Consider the following 17,587-nt stretch of genomic DNA (forward strand, 5'->3'; position numbering starts at 1 on the left):
TGGATTCAAAAACTCACATTTGCTTCTGTGCATAGTGAGGAACAGGAAAAACTGAGTTTAAATACTTTAATCCACACACTTCAGTCTACAGAGAAATACAGTACAAATAACGACAACAAAAAGATGCATTAGGAAATTTAGTAACAGAGTCAGTATTGTGAAAAATCTATAGTTGCAAACTTCTATGAAGAATACAGAGCAGATGTTTCTCAAAAGAGCCTTCTGGGAGCTTAAGTCACAAGAAATAGGCCACAATACTATTGACTAAACACAAACGTTTTCTTCAGTTTCACTTGTGTTAAGGTGGAGTGCCACCTCAGAACCTGATGGAGCCTATACACAAAACTTGGCCCAATTACTCAAATAATACATATCACCCACATGTAATAATTTGAGTAAACCTGTCACTATTTCACATGCCAATGCTAGTATCACCTGCTTCAGAAATAAGGGATTAAGCCAGTAAGAGCACAAACAAAGCAGAGCTTTATGCAGAGTTCTAGAATCACACTTGCTGTGTGCCTACACAGCAAATAAAGGACACATTTCCCAGCTTTTGTGAGTAGGAGTTGTACATGAATACCTCCTTATCCTCCCATTTCTACCTGCCTTCTTTTAAAGAAAGAAAAAACAATTTTGTATTTGAAAGCATCACAATGTAAAGAAAAAATGTAACAACTTTTGTCTTTAAAAATTTGCATTGGAGGTTCAATATTATGTTGCCTGGCTATTTTTTTGGAAGTAAGATCTCATGTACTTTATGACTACGAGCATTCAGTTTTGCTCTAAGATTTTGTTTTCTGAGAAGAGAGGTGGGAAAGGCGCAAATGGCTTTTGCTGAGGTTGGACACTAAGTAATACATGTGTGTTAAACTGCACCATAGGGAAACAACTGTTTTGTCAGGTGCAATGATCATTCCTGCTTTAGGGCTCTGCAGGAAAAAAAAAACAACACAAAAATACCCACAAGAAACCACCAAATCTCAAACGTAATCCTCCTTGGTTGAAAAAAATGTTAAAAATTCTACCTTTTCATCTATTATTTGCATTTTAAGCTCATTTTTTCCCCTTTAGTGCAATTTCAGAATATGCATGAACACATTCAATACAAATTCCAAGTCACAGCATCACAGTATTTCCAAGCTAAAGAATAACTTTTTTTTAAAAACTTTTAACATGCTGGTATTTTCATTTAAGTAGTTATTAATTTAAAGTTACAGCTCTTAAGAGTCACATTTTTTACAGTATTCTGATCACTAATTACTAAATAGAAATAACTAGTATACATATTGAAGTTACAAGCTACAAAAATAAAAATCCGTTCTGTTTAACTATAAAAATCCTATAAAGAGAAGATGGCTGGAGGTACTCTAAGGATTACAATAGTTGGTAGCAGACAAAATGGCTTTTGAGGGATGTAAACTTCAAAGACAATGCAATAAACTCACAATATTAGTTCCCACTTACTCTTAAGAAAAAAGTGATTTATGCTGAAATCTGCAAATAAGTTTCAAATAAACAAATGAATTACATACAACAATAAGAGTATACAGCAAACAGGGTAGCATTAATGAAAAACAAAGTAAAATTTTGAATACATTCATACTTTCAAACAGTAAAAGCCAGATCCTCAGCTAATGCAAGTCACCATAACATCACTAGGTTTAGTTGAGGCATGTGGCTTTACTCCAGCCAGAAGTCTCTCCCTGAGATGACCAAAACCTGAACTGGGTATTCAGCATTCTTAGTGAGATATTTTGATCTGCCATGCTTTCAGAACTGCAGCCTAAACAACACTGAAATACTGAATGTGTAAATTCTCTCAATCTACCTAATTGCTAAATGAAAAAGTGGTCTCTCATTTCATTCCCGTGTTCAGGAAGCAGCTACAGTTCCTCAGAAAAGTCGGAACATTTTAAAACAAGTGGTTCACATTCAACAGGATCAGTGATGCTACTAGCATTTTTAAATCTAAAGATATCCTAGTCTACTCTTAACCAAGTACAATCTTGTTTCTTTTAAAAAAGAAAACTGCTAATACTAGATATGAAATACAGAACAAAAAAGGATTTTCAGTTCGAACACATGCAAAGATTCTTAAGTGTCCTACTCTTACATGTATATTAACCAGTTAGGCTACAGTGCTGCTCTACCAAGAAGTGTTTGTTCCTAAGTAAAAAAGAAGAAGCATTGTAGCATTGATACTGTTATGCTGTTTACAGCTAATGTACAGTGCTTTTTTTTTTAAACCAGTTAGATACAATAATATACACTAAAAAGCTGTGAGCATCAGTGCAAGTAATGTAGACCCAGAAGGAACTGGCAGAACCTAAACCAGAACTTAGAACTACTAGTTCTGAGAGAACCTGTGGAGAAAGTGGAGATTCCTCCCCAGTGGCAAAAAGCAAAAACTGTACTTTCAAAACAGGTCTGGAGGACAGGGAACACTACACCTGAGGTGCCCGTTCTAATATTTTCCAGGTGTCAGTCTGAGTAAATTAGAAATTAAGGTGACTGAAAAGGGCAAAAAAGGTGGGTTACAAATATGCTGTGTGAAACCATTCCAGTTTGTGTTTCTGACAAACCAGCTGGCATAAAGTATAAAACAAACAGAAGAGAAGCTCAGTATCCTGTTTCAGCAGAGCTTCTGACACTGTCCCAATTGATGTTTTAGCTAAAGTATGCCAGCTAAAAATGAGAAAAATGACTGAGGGGAAAAAAGTACTTACTGAATAGTTGCAAATGCTGTCAAGACAAGATGTACGAGGGAACAAAGTCTCAATCTGAATCAGCTGAAATTATATATATAAAAATTTTTTAAACTTTTGCTATAAACATCGCTTTAAGAAGACAATTTTCTCTAAGCGTGTTCAAACATGGTAGCATTTTCTCATGCAACCAGGAGAAACTCAAGTCTGTATTCCAAGAAGAGTACTTAAAGCTTCTAACTATAGTAAACAGTGTTCCTAGTTACTCAGTGCCTAAGAAAAGCAAGACCTGAAAACACAAAACTATGAAGGGGCAACAGAAAACTGAACATACACAATTATCATGTGCATAAATTAAGCTATACCATTTTTACATTAAGGAAATGAAATGCAATTCATAACAGAGCTGAGAAAAATATTAAAATTTGAGCATAACTTCAATTTAAAGTAATTTGAAACAAATCTCAATCGCAGTAGAAAGAAAACAAAGCTGAATGTGGTTGCCATTCACCTCAGCTGTTTTTAAAGATGAAAAATGCACCTTTGGACTTCAGACACCTTTTTAAATAGTCCATACAAGGATAAAGATACAAAAGGCAGGTGGTATTTGAAACAGTTTAACCCTGCTATGAATTGCTCTAAGTATAGGATAAGAAAAAGTAAAAACAAAGCCTATGACAAAAATCTCTACGCATATGGAAATGCACACACATACCGCCTCAATGAACATGTAAACAAACTAGGTTTGAGTAAGGCAGGAAGCTCACACACAGAAAGACTCTCCAAATAAGTTAAAGTTTGCTGTTTGCATTTCACAGGATTGAGAACCTACAATAAAGGAAATTATCAGCATCTGACCAAACTTCTGTTAAGGTAGCCTATACTGCAATAAAACTTCAAAATAGATTTTGTAAATTCACTTTTGAGTGCTTGACAATTTATGTTATTATTCACTCTACACATTTTATGCAAAGTTATACTGTATGAAGACTGCCAGAAGAAACTATTCATTATTTGTCACTATTTTCCCCAATGTTAATCAGTAAGAGGGCAAGGGAGAATCCTTCCACGCAGGACATGAGATCCAGCTGCAGAGTACCCTCTTCTGGGTAAAGGACGTACTGCAGTATTTTCAGGTTTCCGATCTGTTTTCAGAGGAGCTATCTATACAGTAGCTATTTGTACTGGTGCTTTATGCACCTCCAACATTAAAAAAACATGTAGCAGTTTTACAGCCACAACACACATGACATTAAGCAACTACAGCTATATTATAAGTTAGAGAAGTTCGTTTACGTCAGCATTAGAATCTGGGAGCCTGTTGCTCATATATATGAGCTCTCTGAAGTTGGACTAAAAACAACTTTAGGACAATTTGCAACATACTGGAAAGGAGGACACATGCAAATCAAAGGATGGTGTGTTGGAAACAGCAAGACTTCCCAGCAGATTCTAGTGCTAACATCGTACGTTTAGAAATATTTTTTTTCGTCATGCATATGACAAAGATATAATTATAATAGAAGGATGACCACACATCTGTTTAGGAACTGGATACTTACAGAATATTCTCCATACCATAAATACAATTTTACAAGAGGCTTTCCATGCCTAAAATGGCTACACATGCTGCCTACCGTTTCCTGTGCTCACCAAGAGTCAGTTTGTTGAAACAAACTTTTTCACTTCCACATGCAAGATGGGGATGATGATCTGTCCAATACAAACAAGACCATTTCTCAGGGGTTCTCTCCCAAAAGTGCCCAGTTAGATATATTTGCATTTCCCAAATAGTATTTCACACATTTAGGACTGGATTCCTAACAATCTGCAGTAAGTGTGAGGATCTAGTCTGCACAAACATAGTACAATACCACTGGTACACATTCAGGCAAAACCGATGTGGAAAAGTCAGCTCACCTACTGGAGGAAAGAAAAAAAAAAAGGAAGCTTTCAAAGTCTTCACGTCACATATTTTTCAGGACGTTGGGAGTTTAAGAAGTGAACTTCTTAACTGTTAAGGAGTCTTAAACTATAAAATAATTTGAATAATCATCTGATCAACTTTAGGTAGTTCTTTAAACTGCATTCTGAATAGTTTAAATTAAGTAGACAAAATACTGCCCTTCATAGCACATACCCTGCTTTTCCAGAGACTTGTCAGTTGTTTGTAAACAATAGTTACATGAGAACCACAGCACAGAACTTAAGTATTTTTGGGATGCTAATGTCTGTAAATTATCCAAGTAAAAATAAATAACTAGCAAGACTTTTGAAGCTACAATACAAATTGAACCTCCATAACAACAACAACAAAAAAGGTCAGGATACCAAATTTATCTAACATCGCATGTTTTTGCGTATTTTAAATACTTTTAATATAGACTTAACTATAAATTTGTCCTCTGTATTTACATACTATAAAATAATTAAGATGAGGTGTGGGAGGCTAATGAATATGGAATTTACAAGTGGCTTCTGTTTTACAGTTCGTTACACTCTGGTCGCATATCCAGACAACTATAAATTCACTGGCAATCAGTAGTATTTTAAGATCTAGCATGTACACTTTCTAGAGTGAATACCATCAATTTAAAAATGCTCTCCAAAGAGGACTACAATTGAAGGCTCTAAAAATACTAACATTTCCAAGGCTTAAATAAATTATTTTAAAATATAAATAGTTCCTTCACTGTTAATGCAAACTTTGTTTTATAGATTGCTGAAAAACAGTTTCATTTTACAAAACCTAGAAACACAGTCTACTTTACCCAGTGGTTTCGCTTTCAGTTAGCGTGAAAAAAAATAGTGACTGGAGGAATTTGACAAAAGCAGCAACATTCCAAGCTATGATCAATGTCCCTCAACTTCTGTTATGATCTTAGCTTATGCAACATACATTCAGTATAAATTCTCTTCTTATTCAAGAACTCAACTGGACTTAACTGAATTATTAGTTACAAACTTCAAATCTTAACTCATAGCTCTCACCTGCTGCAGGCTTAAAATACCTCTAAAACAAAACAAAAAAGGAAGCAGGTTTTTACTTCTGTTAGCCATGAAGATGTTTTTACCTGAGAAGCTTTGAACCTGAGAAGCTTCAGATATGTCAAATTGACCGTTTACATGTACTGGTGTGTGTGTTCTTAACCTTTACTGTCAGTATAGGCCACTAACCATTTCCTGGCCCTGTATTCACATCAGAAATGAAGATTCAGGGCCAAAGTATCTTTGACCCCCCTAAGAGCCAGTCGGAAAACAAACGTTTCCATTTCCCCCCACATGCACATCAAATGATACAGGTGAACAAAAGAACTTGCTAACCTCTGCAAACCTAGCTCTCAACCTCCACAATTCAAACTGAAACAGTTAACAGACTGACTTGCTATTGATTGTTTCCAGGTAACGACAAAGTAAGATCTTTAACAAGCCTCTTAAAAAAAAAGATTTGCCAGCTATCATTACTTCTTTAAAACCATCCTATACACAGCTAAACAGACAGCTCCAAGTCTTCTTCCAAGAAGCCTCCTCTAGAACTACAATATGTTACTATTTACAAAAACTAGAATTAATCTCTTGCTGAACTGAAGCAGTCAGTCACAGGATCGTTCAGTGCAAGTCATGGTACAACTACTTTGAACTTGTATCTTGGGTACTCGGGAATACTCCATCTATGGCTTACAAAGCCACTGAAAAAGTTATTTGCTAACAGACCTTTTCCAGAAACCTTTGGTCCAAAGCCACCTTTCCTTGCTAGCTGCCTTTCCAAGAGCCCCCACATCTCCACCCTCCCAGTCAAACCTACTAGGTATGTACTGCACACACAGGTGCACAAAAAAGAGTTTGTCCTACTCCCAAGAAGAGATGGCAGACGGGACCAGCAGGCTGTTGACAGAAAAAAACAGCCCACATTTTACTTGGTCTGTTTTTCTGTTCTGGAAGCATTCCTGGGGAAAACAACAGGTGGAAGCAGGCTGAACTCCAACTGTTCCCCTTTTCAAGGGTATCAAAATTTTTGCATACTATATTGTATACGTGCAGAAGATCTGATTCCACAACAAGGAAGGGCTTCTGTATCTGGTCCTTCCCTGACAGAGTAACTGGCTCCTCCAGCTAGAAAGGCTGGGTACCACTATCAATCTAAAAGGCAAAGCAGTTGTGGTAATTCAGCTGTGAAAGTTTTCATGAATGTGAAAGCACGGCTTTTTCCTCGACCCTGGTTCATTTACAAGTATGAACCTTACAGCGCAATCCTTGATCTAGGTTAAATGTTCTCAGTGTTTTTAATGGGCTGAAGTTCTTCTTTGTATTACATTACATTCCACAAAATCTATACATCTTCATCTGTCTGTTCTCTCACGTGCTCTTGCTCAGACACGCTGGAAGCGTCGTCATCTGTTTGTTCACCCGAGTGATACAACATCAGTGCATGTGTCTTATGAGTTATGGTAACAGTGCATGGCCCCTGAGCCCACGGCTCTCCATCCACCTGCATTGGCATCTTTGAACTCTTCAAGATCAGCTAGTATTAAACAGAAGAACACACAATCATAGCAGTTAAATGTAGCTCTGAAGATCCCTTTTATAACTACAACGTACTGATGTTGCACAGTCTGAGATCAGCCAGGGAGAAACTTAGTACATAATTAGTTGTACTCATAGGTTACTAACCACAGCAACAGAGGATTGCTAATTATAACATAATTAAATTTATTACGCAAAAGAAGCATCCCGCTCAACTGCAAAATGCAACTTTAGAACATACAGCTGAGTGCTTGAAATTGTATGCTGCGTATTGAAAAAAAATTAGGGAAACAGGTTTATAAATAATACTTACCCTTACAGTATGTGCCTGCCCTAGACGAACAGGATTTGCTAGTTTCACCTGAATCTGGGCACAGTGGAAAGAACCATGAACTCCAACAACCTCCAGAAGTCCATCGTCATGTCTACGAATTAAGAAAGCAGACCTTTTAGTGATGTTCATGAACTCTGAAATGCCCATCCAAACATTAGTCTTTTATCTGTTACTATAAAGAAGACAACTGTTAATCTACAAATGTTTGAACTATTTATTTCCTGCTGAATAGTAAGTCGCACAATAGCAAGCACAGCTGTACAAAAGCAGGCCAAGTACAGAGCAATGCTCCGGTTGGTACACCCTACACAGTTACTGGCAATCATGCATATATTATTTTCCAAAACTCATAATGCACATTTAAGGCCCTTGGTGGATTTCCACTTCAGAAATTTGTAAACTTTTCTGTCTTGCTGTCTTTTTAGTCACTTATTAATCCACAGGAAAATCTTTTAATTGCCTTTTTTTTTCCTAGATTTTGGCAAAGAACTTTGGCCAAATAATTTTAAGAAATTCAGCCTCATAAGCATTTTCTAAAGAAGGAAGTCGTAAGAGTGAAAATCTCATGTGCCCACAATTTAGCACTGCTCCAGCCAACTTACATCCATTTACATCCATTTCAGACTAGAAAAGAACATGTCTTAATACTAATTAAAATATAGAGCAATAATAAGGCAACAAAAATTTGACTTCCATGATGTAAGCATCTTCTAATTTTGAAGGCTGTTTCTAATAGTCTCTTCAACCCTATTGCTTAATCAGGCCGGACGTTTTGAGAAGGTCAAACCTGACGCATGGCATGCACTTAGTTCTAGTCTCTAACAAAAAGAATCCTGACTTTCAGACAAGACTTATTATGTAAGCACAGCCTACTGGGGGGAATTGTTTACACCACAAGAACTGTTAAAAGGAAAAAAAAAAAAAAAAGAGGTACTGCATACCTTGCCAAGGGATAAGGTTCATCACCCATTCCTTCCCAGAGCCTACAGCCACCTCCCCAATATCCAATATTCAGGACAATGATGCCTTCCAAATTGGGCAACTCGATTCTCTCACCATCCAACTCTAGCTTTAAAAGACAAACAGAAGTTAATTACCATGAATGAAATTCAGTACTTCGACATAAGCTAATTATTCTCTTTGTCTAATAGGCCTCCACTTGAAGAAAAAAACCATCTGTGAGCAAAATTGGCCCTGTACAAATAGAACGTTTTCTTTTCATACTTAAATAAAAATGATTTCTGACTACACAACCTGTAATCAATTTCTGTTAATAAAGAAAAATGAACTCTCACTTATTTAATTCTCTAGTACAGATTTCATCTCAGTATCAGTATTTGAACTCAGAGATCCGAGTCAAGACCAGAAAAGTTTTTAGTAATTTTCAGTAAGCTCGAAGGCATGAATTCCACGAATAAAGTTGCAAATAGCAAAGGAGCCTGGAACATCAAAAAATTTCCACTGAGTCCAGAGCTATCCTCACACAAGTATCATATAGATGTAAACTGCAGTTTTTTTTCCTTTCCTTTCACAAGACAAATTTCTCTACTTCCCTGACTGTCCAAAGAACAATTAAGTTAAAAAACTTACCTCAACTTTCTTGTTAAGATCTTTACATTCTTGTACTAAGCAGTCTTTGGTTCCATAAAAAAAATAAACAGCCTGCAAAACAAACAAAAACAAGGGAGAACAGAAAGCACTGTTAAAAAAGACAATAAATATGAAATATATTTTAAATGCTCATGTATAGTTATGGTTCTTCAAATCTTATCATCTAAAATGCATATGTAACGTTTGCACAACAAGGCAGCTGTGCAGAGAGATTATATCTCTGCAGTTCATTAACATCTGAAGACATATTTTATTTCAGAGTAATGCAGTCCTTGACTAAGAGTCCTAAGAGTTGAAAATCCGATAGAAATTAAGATGAAACTACAATTTAATTGGAAGAACTTCTGTCACATTATGCAGAAAAATAATCATGATGAGTCTTCAAAAATAGCCTTAAGTCAAGTCGGCAACTAGAAGGTGAAAGTGTCACTTTATGAAACATACCTTATTAATAATTCTGCTGGAAAACAGAGAGGGAGTCTTCTCACGATGAGCATGGAAATTTAAAGCCATCAGAGCATCAGGTCCTATAGAGAAGTAGTTGTTCATTGTGAACACCTGTAAGAGAGAATTTCTATTTATGACCTTCTGAAATATTATTATTAGGATTTAAGAGTCGGTATGTTTAATGGGAAGCAGGTAACCAGAAAAAAACATAAAGCAGGTAAACAGAAAATGATACAGCTATTCCATAGAACCCATATTTATAATCACAAGCCATACCTTTGGTTTCCTTAAATTGTAGTATCCTTTGTTTGTTACCTGAACTTTCCATCTGAAAAACAACAGCCATTATTTAGACGTATGGCAGACAAACTATTCTCACTTAGTATCAAAGCTGTAGTTATGAATCTCGAAAGATTCAGATTTAGCTACGTTATAAAAGAGTTAAGCACTGCAGAAAAACTAAATAAAGACTAATTTTGGACCTCAGTTATTCTGCAGTTCCCTAATCCACTGTGTACTTTACATATACTGCTTTAATGGGGTAGCAGTAGACCTACAGTAATACTTGGCTATATAGAATTTATCTTTTCACTGTTACTTACCTGTCTAGTTTGATTCCATCTGCCTCCATGACATTTCGTAAGATTTGTTCTACAGGGACTTCTCCAGCATAACCTGCACCCCAGCCCAGTGTATTAGACAGGTCATTACCTGTTCCCAAAGGTAAAATAGCAACTTGTGGAATAAAGCGTTCTTGCCCCTAGGACACAAAAACACTGCATATTAGCTATATTTTTAGCATTCATTTTCTACCTTCTCACCCTAAATGTTCAAGTTTGATAAACATTGTTAATCTTCAGATGAGCTTGTTACATCGAGCAGTGATACAGCTGGCAGTACTAGTACAGCAGGTGGCCCATTTAAGTACTTATGGTAGTGATAATGTAAAGAAAGGAAATGTTAAGCCATTGTGAGGAGAAAAAGTAAAACAAAAAAAACCACAATGCATTACTAATACCCAACAGAGCATCCCCTCAGAAGAACGAAGCTTTGGAACTGGAAGCAGAAGCCTGAACTTCTCATCTGATTTCCTAATTTTCTACTTGCTGCAACCATGGGTATGGGTAAGTTACTAACACTATTGTTGCATATGCCTCTGGGGAAGTGCTCTGCTATGAATGCCTAGAGACAGAAAGAACACATGAGGCTGTGGACCACAGTGAGCAACAAAAAGGCTCTTAAAAGACTGAATTGATGTTAGTTCTAAATAAAACTGATGCATGTAATACTAGAGCATTTCAGCTGTGGACAGAAATTCACACACTCGAAGCAAAGTCAGTATCTAAGTTTCAATTGCAACATACACACAGAAATTTATCTGTCATGAACAGATGGAGCAGATGATAATCACCTCTGCAGATCACACAGCAAGCGTCAGAAACAAACATTCAAAACAGCCACTTCAGCACAGGTCTTTGCTCTCTTTACCACAGAAGCATGAACAATTGTTTCAGACGTACTATGACCTTTGACATTCAGCTGTGAAAAATACTTGGAAAATGTGGCATTATGGTTACTACTTTTCAACAAGAGGTTTCTGCCAGGCAACCTGGATTTGCGATTCAAGATAAATGAAGGGAGCACACAATCTACTGCTGATAATTAAAAGGTTTTGCTGATAATCTTAATGGTATCTACGTAACTCCAATGCCTCAGTTGAATACCTTGTAGCAAAGACCACAGATTTCATCAATTATATTGGCTCTGGGGACAACATATCAAGTGTCCAAGACCAAATAACCACATACCCATATTAGTTTAGCTTTATAGTTCTTTGTTCTATTTCTACTTTATCAGTACATAAAAAGTCTCAAAGAAGCTCAGTTTGATTATGTATGGAGTTATAATAATGGCCTTCAATGACGACATTTCATGCATTAACATGAAAGCAGTATCGAAAAAATAAAGCTACTAAAAATGCTGCAATTGATTCACAGCCAAAACAGACAAAAAAAAGAGATATTGATAAAGGAAGACTTCCTTATATCACTAGAGTAAAAGATTACTAGGTAAAGTACAAGAGCCCTGGTAGTTATTCTTTACTCTCAGTCTTCTCATGGGTTCTTAGCAGTACCCTGTAAATTGGATCATCTTCCCTTTCAAATCAACACCAAACATACAGCATGTTTTTTCTATTTGCTGTTAATGGATGAGTGCAGATTGATAGGATCTTTAGAATACACCATAAGTAGTAAAAACACATTACAGCCCTCATTTATGCACTGGCAATATAACCACTGTAGCTGGCAAAAATTACAAGGTTATTATAAAAGTGCTTAGGGAGAAATAAACGGAGCAGATTGGCATTACTAATAATGGCTACTGATAGCAAAATGTCTGTTTAGACAAAGAGGAAAGAACAACGTATAAAAATGTCCTGCATCTGTTCTTGTTCTACAGAAAAAAAACAAATTTAAATAAATTTTTAATTCTAAAGCTTTTACATATTTTTCCTGAGCTACAGGAAAAAATGCATTATTACAAGATGTGGTTTTGCCCCTGATATGAATAAGCAATTCTGCAAATATTTCTCTGTAGGCTTATTCAGGAAGATGAAAACAATAAATGCAGGTAAAAGATTAAGGTGTAACAATTCAGCAGCTCCAAAACTCATTTCACCATAAGATATCCTTTAATTTGAAACACAATACCTTTATCTTCATCTCATCAATTGCATCCAGGACCCAGCCTACTGTACCATCCCCACCACAGACAAGAACCCTGACAGCATTGCAAGGCAGCAAGGTACAAAGTTGGAGTGCTTTAGCAGGCGTAGTTTTGCTTAGATCAAAAACCTAGAATAAAGGAAAATAAGGAGTTCCACAGGTTCACAAAACATGACTCATGATTTGCCTCACAGGTAAACAACTTCAAGATGTTTATTCTAATGTAAAACAAACATTCTCTATTTATAACATTACATAAGCAATTAAGCTGTTTTTATTTTTATGAGCAGGATTCGGCCACCTGAAGTCACAAAATAGCTCCAGCTGCTTTGCTAGGAATAACAGCCATTGATAAATCAAGCTGACCAAGTACTAAGACAAGTCTGTATCTAGTAACATTTTCATGAGTTTTGTAAAGATGAAAGGCTTCAGATAAAAGTTACTTTAAAATATTCAGGATACAAAGAGGTTTATTTTGTAAAGCCTTACTGGGATGCATTTAAAACAAATGTGTAGTGTTTTCTATTAGTCTGTATTCTAAGATTCAGTTTTAAACTTCAAAGGGAGAATATTAAGGTACAGCCAGGAAATCCAAGGAACAACTAATTGGCGTAACGTCAACATCCTGTGCCATCTCAAGTGGACTTTAAAGAGAAAGCAACAACACAAAACAGCAACTGTAAACACCCACATTTTCACAAGTAAAGCGAGGATTTAAACACACATTCCAAATTAAGAAGATTTAAATATTTCAATTTCTAAAAAAAGTATATTGTTAATAAGCACGTGACTATCAAAGCAGAATTACTAGATGTACTACTATAAATAGAAAACTGCACAACTATTAAAAGAACCAGAAAAAACATGGAAGCGGGGGGGGCCTCTGAATTTTTATTCTCCACACAACCTTATTCTTTCTAAAACAAACTGCATGAATTTGTTTCCTTTACTGACCTTCCAAAAGATCCTACTACCATTACGGAAGTAAAGTGATGCTGATTCTAATTTAAACTGTTACTTAGTTATAGTGGCTTTTCACTGTAATTACCTGAACAGGGTTCAGCAGAATTTTAAATTCTCCCAGTAAAATTTCACCCATGTTGTTTCCACTACGAGTATTAGCCAGTATGATTACTGGGATCCAGTGTTTTCTGCCATAAGGTACTATCTGCAAAAAGATGACGGTAAGTCACACAAACACTGCACGTTTGAAAATGTCTAAAGCCTTGCTTCATAATCAGTTCCCTCCAAGTGCTGAAATGAGGAAGTTACCAATTAGTCTGATGTAGTCAAAACAAACAAATACTTTCAACACAAAGGCTGAAGATTCGTTCTACAATGCTTGGGAGAACAAATGCTACAGCGTTATAAGCTCAGTTCTTGTGATGTAAAAAACAAACAAACAAAACTTCCTACATCTTTATCAAGTTTTCCAGTTTTATTAAAAAACAGAAGCCAGACAATACATTATAAAAACAAGAAGCAGAAGACAATTACCTTTTCATAATCGGTTCTTTTGTCTTTACGCAGCTGGTTGACTGTGGACAAGTAGTATGGTGGAATAATTAAGTCTCTGAATTCTCCAAATGTACACTCCTCGATCTTTAAACAATCCAGCATGCAGTCGTCATGTACAGTACACTGACACCACACACATCTGGAAAAAAGACCAAAAAAATCAAGAGAAATCCTCAAACAAATGACACAAATTTTGCTTATGTGTTTTAGAAAGAGAGACTAATTTCTGAGAAGTATTTATGCTTACACTCACTGTTATAAGTAATATTTTAAGCACATTATAGAGAAAAGCATGCATTTTCTGGAAGTTCAAGTGACTACGTATTGGCTAAAGAAAATTACATAACTTGATCATGTCCTCAAAAGTCTAGAAAAACAGTTGCATTCTGATAAATAGAGATACCAGTTTTAAATTAACTCTACTATTTTTATCTCAAAAACTCAAGTGCTACAAATACCATCTTGCACTGTATGCAGCAGTTACACTGAAAGCTTGGATGAGAAACTGAACTCCTATCCATCCTCAAAAAGCACACACTAGAGTTCAGTTTAATAATTTCAAGTGTTACTAATTCCATTAATTGACTTTGGTGATAAATTTCCTAAAAGTGATAATACCCCTTAGGTCTGAAACCTAAAAGGTTACACAGTACTGTGCAAGGCTGATGGGATTTTGCTATGCAAAATTGCTCAGCTTTTTGACCTACTCTAAGAGCTGCCCTGGCAAACAGACTAGAACAAGAGGGAATACTGCAATACCTCCTGCCAGCCTCTGCAAAATGTTAATCTTCATTTGCTACAAAGCCTTGGTTTAAGCAGCTGTGAAAGCTATTTTTGGAGTCCTTCTGCTTAATCCAGCACACAACTAGGGAAGCAATGATACTTGCCCTGTACTGTAGACAGGGACTATTGACAGTTATTGTCTGCTTTTCTCATTCTTCCTCCTTTTGCATTCAGAATCCTGTTCCTTTCCTGCTCTCATACACACACTCTCTCAAGGTTTTGTTTCTGACAGTATGCTCATATATGATGGAATTGTGCTAACTTACCATGCTATTTCACAGTATCACACAGAAATAGAGCAAAAGCAGACATCCTTTGAGAATGCAGAGGTCACACTTTACACAGGATGTGCGCCACTACTTCTATGTTCTAGCCTAACATGCCACTGTGTGCCATGCCAACAACTTTACAAGCAACCTTACTGATGACAGTATGAGCCCTTCAATTTCTTAAAACTTTTTATCATTCTTACTACAAACTGTAACTACAGATTATATTACAGCAACTTTTAAGAACTTCAATTAGCTTCTTTTGAGCATCTTTAAAAAGGTAAACAAAACAAAACACAACACCAGTTATAGGAGGGTTGTTTGTTCTAGCTGCACTAAGCAGATGCCAGTTTTGCAGAGATGCACGCACATTTTGGCAATCTGAAATGCATGCTATGCCACTGAAATTGCTCAGGCTATTCACTGTACAAACAACATGTGCATTAGAACCTTTTTAGGACTGTCCCGTAAAAATATAAGCTCTCTTAGACATTGCCTTTTAGATGTAATCATACACTAGCTAGCACATCATTATGGAGAAATGCAAGCAAGAGAACGGGTAGACCGAAGATGCAATATCCTGCCCTTAATCTATGACTCAGGTAACCCACAAGCACCCATTTTCATTTTAGGTTCTCTCAAATTGTTTTTGTGGCAATGTGTTCTAAAAAGAACGCAGTTAATTAAACATGGATGTAGCATCACATTTCCCCATACAAAACCAAACTTCCTTGCAGTACCTGTAGTCACAGAGCTTGGGCTGTGTGCCACACTGTTGTTTGCATACCACACAGTAGCTGCAGAGTGGGACGTTGCCTCTGATCCAGTGATGCGGCATAGAGCTGCGGGCTCTACCATCACTCCTCATCATAATTTCCTTGCAGAGAAAGTGCTGGTCAGCCTTCTTTAGGCATCCTTCACTGACACGCAGCCCACAGCAGCTGCAGAAAGCACCCTGGAGGATGTGCTGAGCACACACACAGCAGTAGGAGGGCTGCCCAAAGAGATCGGTGTAGTGCCAGTCGTGCTTGCTCTTGCGAAAGATGTCACGTCTCAGCACCTGCCGCCGGGACCGCTGGAAGCTGCACCACAGGGTGATCAGCACCGGCACGATGACGGAGCACAGAGTCCAAAACACCAAGCTCCAGTCCGCGACGACCGAGGACGAGGAGGAAGGGCTGCTGCTGCCCTCCGTGCCTGCCATTCCTCACCCAGCTCGGTCTTCCCAGCCTAACCCCTCAAGAAGACAGCCGGGCGAACCCGGGAACGGCTGCCTGGCTCCAGCAGCCAACGAGCAGCTTCGTGAAACATCTTCTAACCCCTCCTTCAGCACCTCCGTGCCCTCACAGCCGGCACCCAGCACAGGGATGCCGCCGCTGGCCTGGTACCGGGGACTCTGCCGCCGCCTAGCACAAGGCCGGCCGCCCCCCGGCCCCCTCCCGCCCCCAGCACAGAGCCTCCGGGGGGCTCCGGCTTCCTACAAGAGCCCCGCGCCTCCCCTCAGGCCCCTCGGCGGGGGAGGCCCGGCCCCGCGGGCCCCGGGCCGCCCCCCCTCAGGCCGAGGCCATGCGCTGGGGGCCGCCGCCGCCCACCACAGACCTCCCTCGCCCCGTGCCCGCTTCCCTCGGCTGCTGGCGGCGGCTCCCCGGGGCCGAGGCCGAAGCCGGGGCCGGGCCGGCCGCACCGGGCCGAGGGGCGCCGCTCCGAGCCGGCGGCCGCCGGGGATGCGCAGAGTGCAGGAAGCGGAAGCGGCGGTTACCAGGCAACGGGCGCCGCCCGGAAGTGGGGCCTGGCCGCCACCGGCTATGTCGCGACTCTGTCACGATTTGTAGAAAGGGGCGGGACTTGTCGCAAGCGGCCCCCGGACGCTGGTTCCCCCTTGGCTGAGTTTTGTCCCTTTGTTCGCCGTGTTCGTCCCTTCGCTGCCCCACCCGTAGCGGCTCTTTGCTCATAAATTCATTCACGTAGTGCTGGGAAGCTTTCCCTGTAACAGTTCTAAAAATAAAGTAATGGTTGCTGTTATTAGAAACTACAAGTTTTTTCTGCTATAAAAACAAAATACTTCACAGTTACCTAAATCCATACACTACACATCACATCTCTTGGATTTTAGGCTGTCAGTACCTTAAAACATGCTGGAAAATGCATGCACTGCACAGTTTGACAATATACATGTTTACATGAACATGAGTTCCATGACACAATGGGACACAGAACCCAGGAATTGCCCTTTTTTTCTTTCAAGGCCCAACTACTGAGCTGCTCTGCTTTGTTTTTCTCACCTACTTCGACTCTGGTTCAGTCCTTACACCTGTGGCACCCCACGTTAGCTCACGGCTGTCAGGCTGATACAAACACCCCGGTACCGGTGTCAGCAGCTGAACTCAGCCAGCCCAGTGAGCTGAAGAGAGGTCTCCGGTGTTCACTGGAGCCTCTGGTGTTCACCAAAGCTGAGATCACCCTGCAGGTTTCTGGCTGAGGGGCACTGACAGCACCTCAATCTAACCCGCCTGTCTGATTTCCTGAAACTTTCTGTTTCTTAGTTTCTTAGTATTTCTTACAGACCCACAGCTTTCAGCCAGGTTTCGCTGAAAACTGGCTGGTTTGCTCAGAAGCTTGTGAGCGCAGAAAACGCTGCACAGACACAACCGCTTGAACACCACTTCT

At 38.8% G+C, this 17,587-nt stretch overlaps 1 protein-coding gene across 3 annotated transcripts in view; it reads right to left on the reverse strand.

The window, feature by feature from the left end:
- Nucleotides 1-52: 52 nt before the first annotated feature.
- Nucleotides 53-17,587, reverse strand: part of DGKE (diacylglycerol kinase epsilon) — a 29,537-nt gene continuing 12,002 nt past the window's right edge. The window contains exons 4-14 of one of the 3 annotated variants that reach the window (XM_080561217.1): nucleotides 15,661-16,915; nucleotides 13,848-14,007; nucleotides 13,399-13,518; nucleotides 12,336-12,479; nucleotides 10,227-10,384; nucleotides 9,901-9,952; nucleotides 9,622-9,735; nucleotides 9,157-9,228; nucleotides 8,508-8,635; nucleotides 7,546-7,657; nucleotides 53-7,230 (exon numbers count right to left, since the gene is read on the reverse strand). In XM_080561217.1, coding sequence (XP_080417343.1) covers nucleotides 7,039-7,230; nucleotides 7,546-7,657; nucleotides 8,508-8,635; nucleotides 9,157-9,228; nucleotides 9,622-9,735; nucleotides 9,901-9,952; nucleotides 10,227-10,384; nucleotides 12,336-12,479; nucleotides 13,399-13,518; nucleotides 13,848-14,007; nucleotides 15,661-16,124 — 1,716 coding nt within the window. In that variant the 5' untranslated portion in view covers nucleotides 16,125-16,915 and the 3' untranslated portion in view covers nucleotides 53-7,038. Of the gene's footprint in view, nucleotides 7,231-7,545; nucleotides 7,658-8,507; nucleotides 8,636-9,156; nucleotides 9,229-9,621; nucleotides 9,736-9,900; nucleotides 9,953-10,226; nucleotides 10,385-12,335; nucleotides 12,480-13,398; nucleotides 13,519-13,847; nucleotides 14,008-15,660; nucleotides 16,974-17,587 lie in introns of those variants that run through there. The other 2 variants (XM_080561218.1, XM_080561219.1) reach the window with 2 other exon arrangements.

This window comes from Anser brachyrhynchus (assembly GCF_964034855.1).
Source record: "Anser brachyrhynchus genome assembly, chromosome: 18".
Lineage (NCBI taxonomy): Eukaryota > Metazoa > Chordata > Aves > Anseriformes > Anatidae > Anser > Anser brachyrhynchus.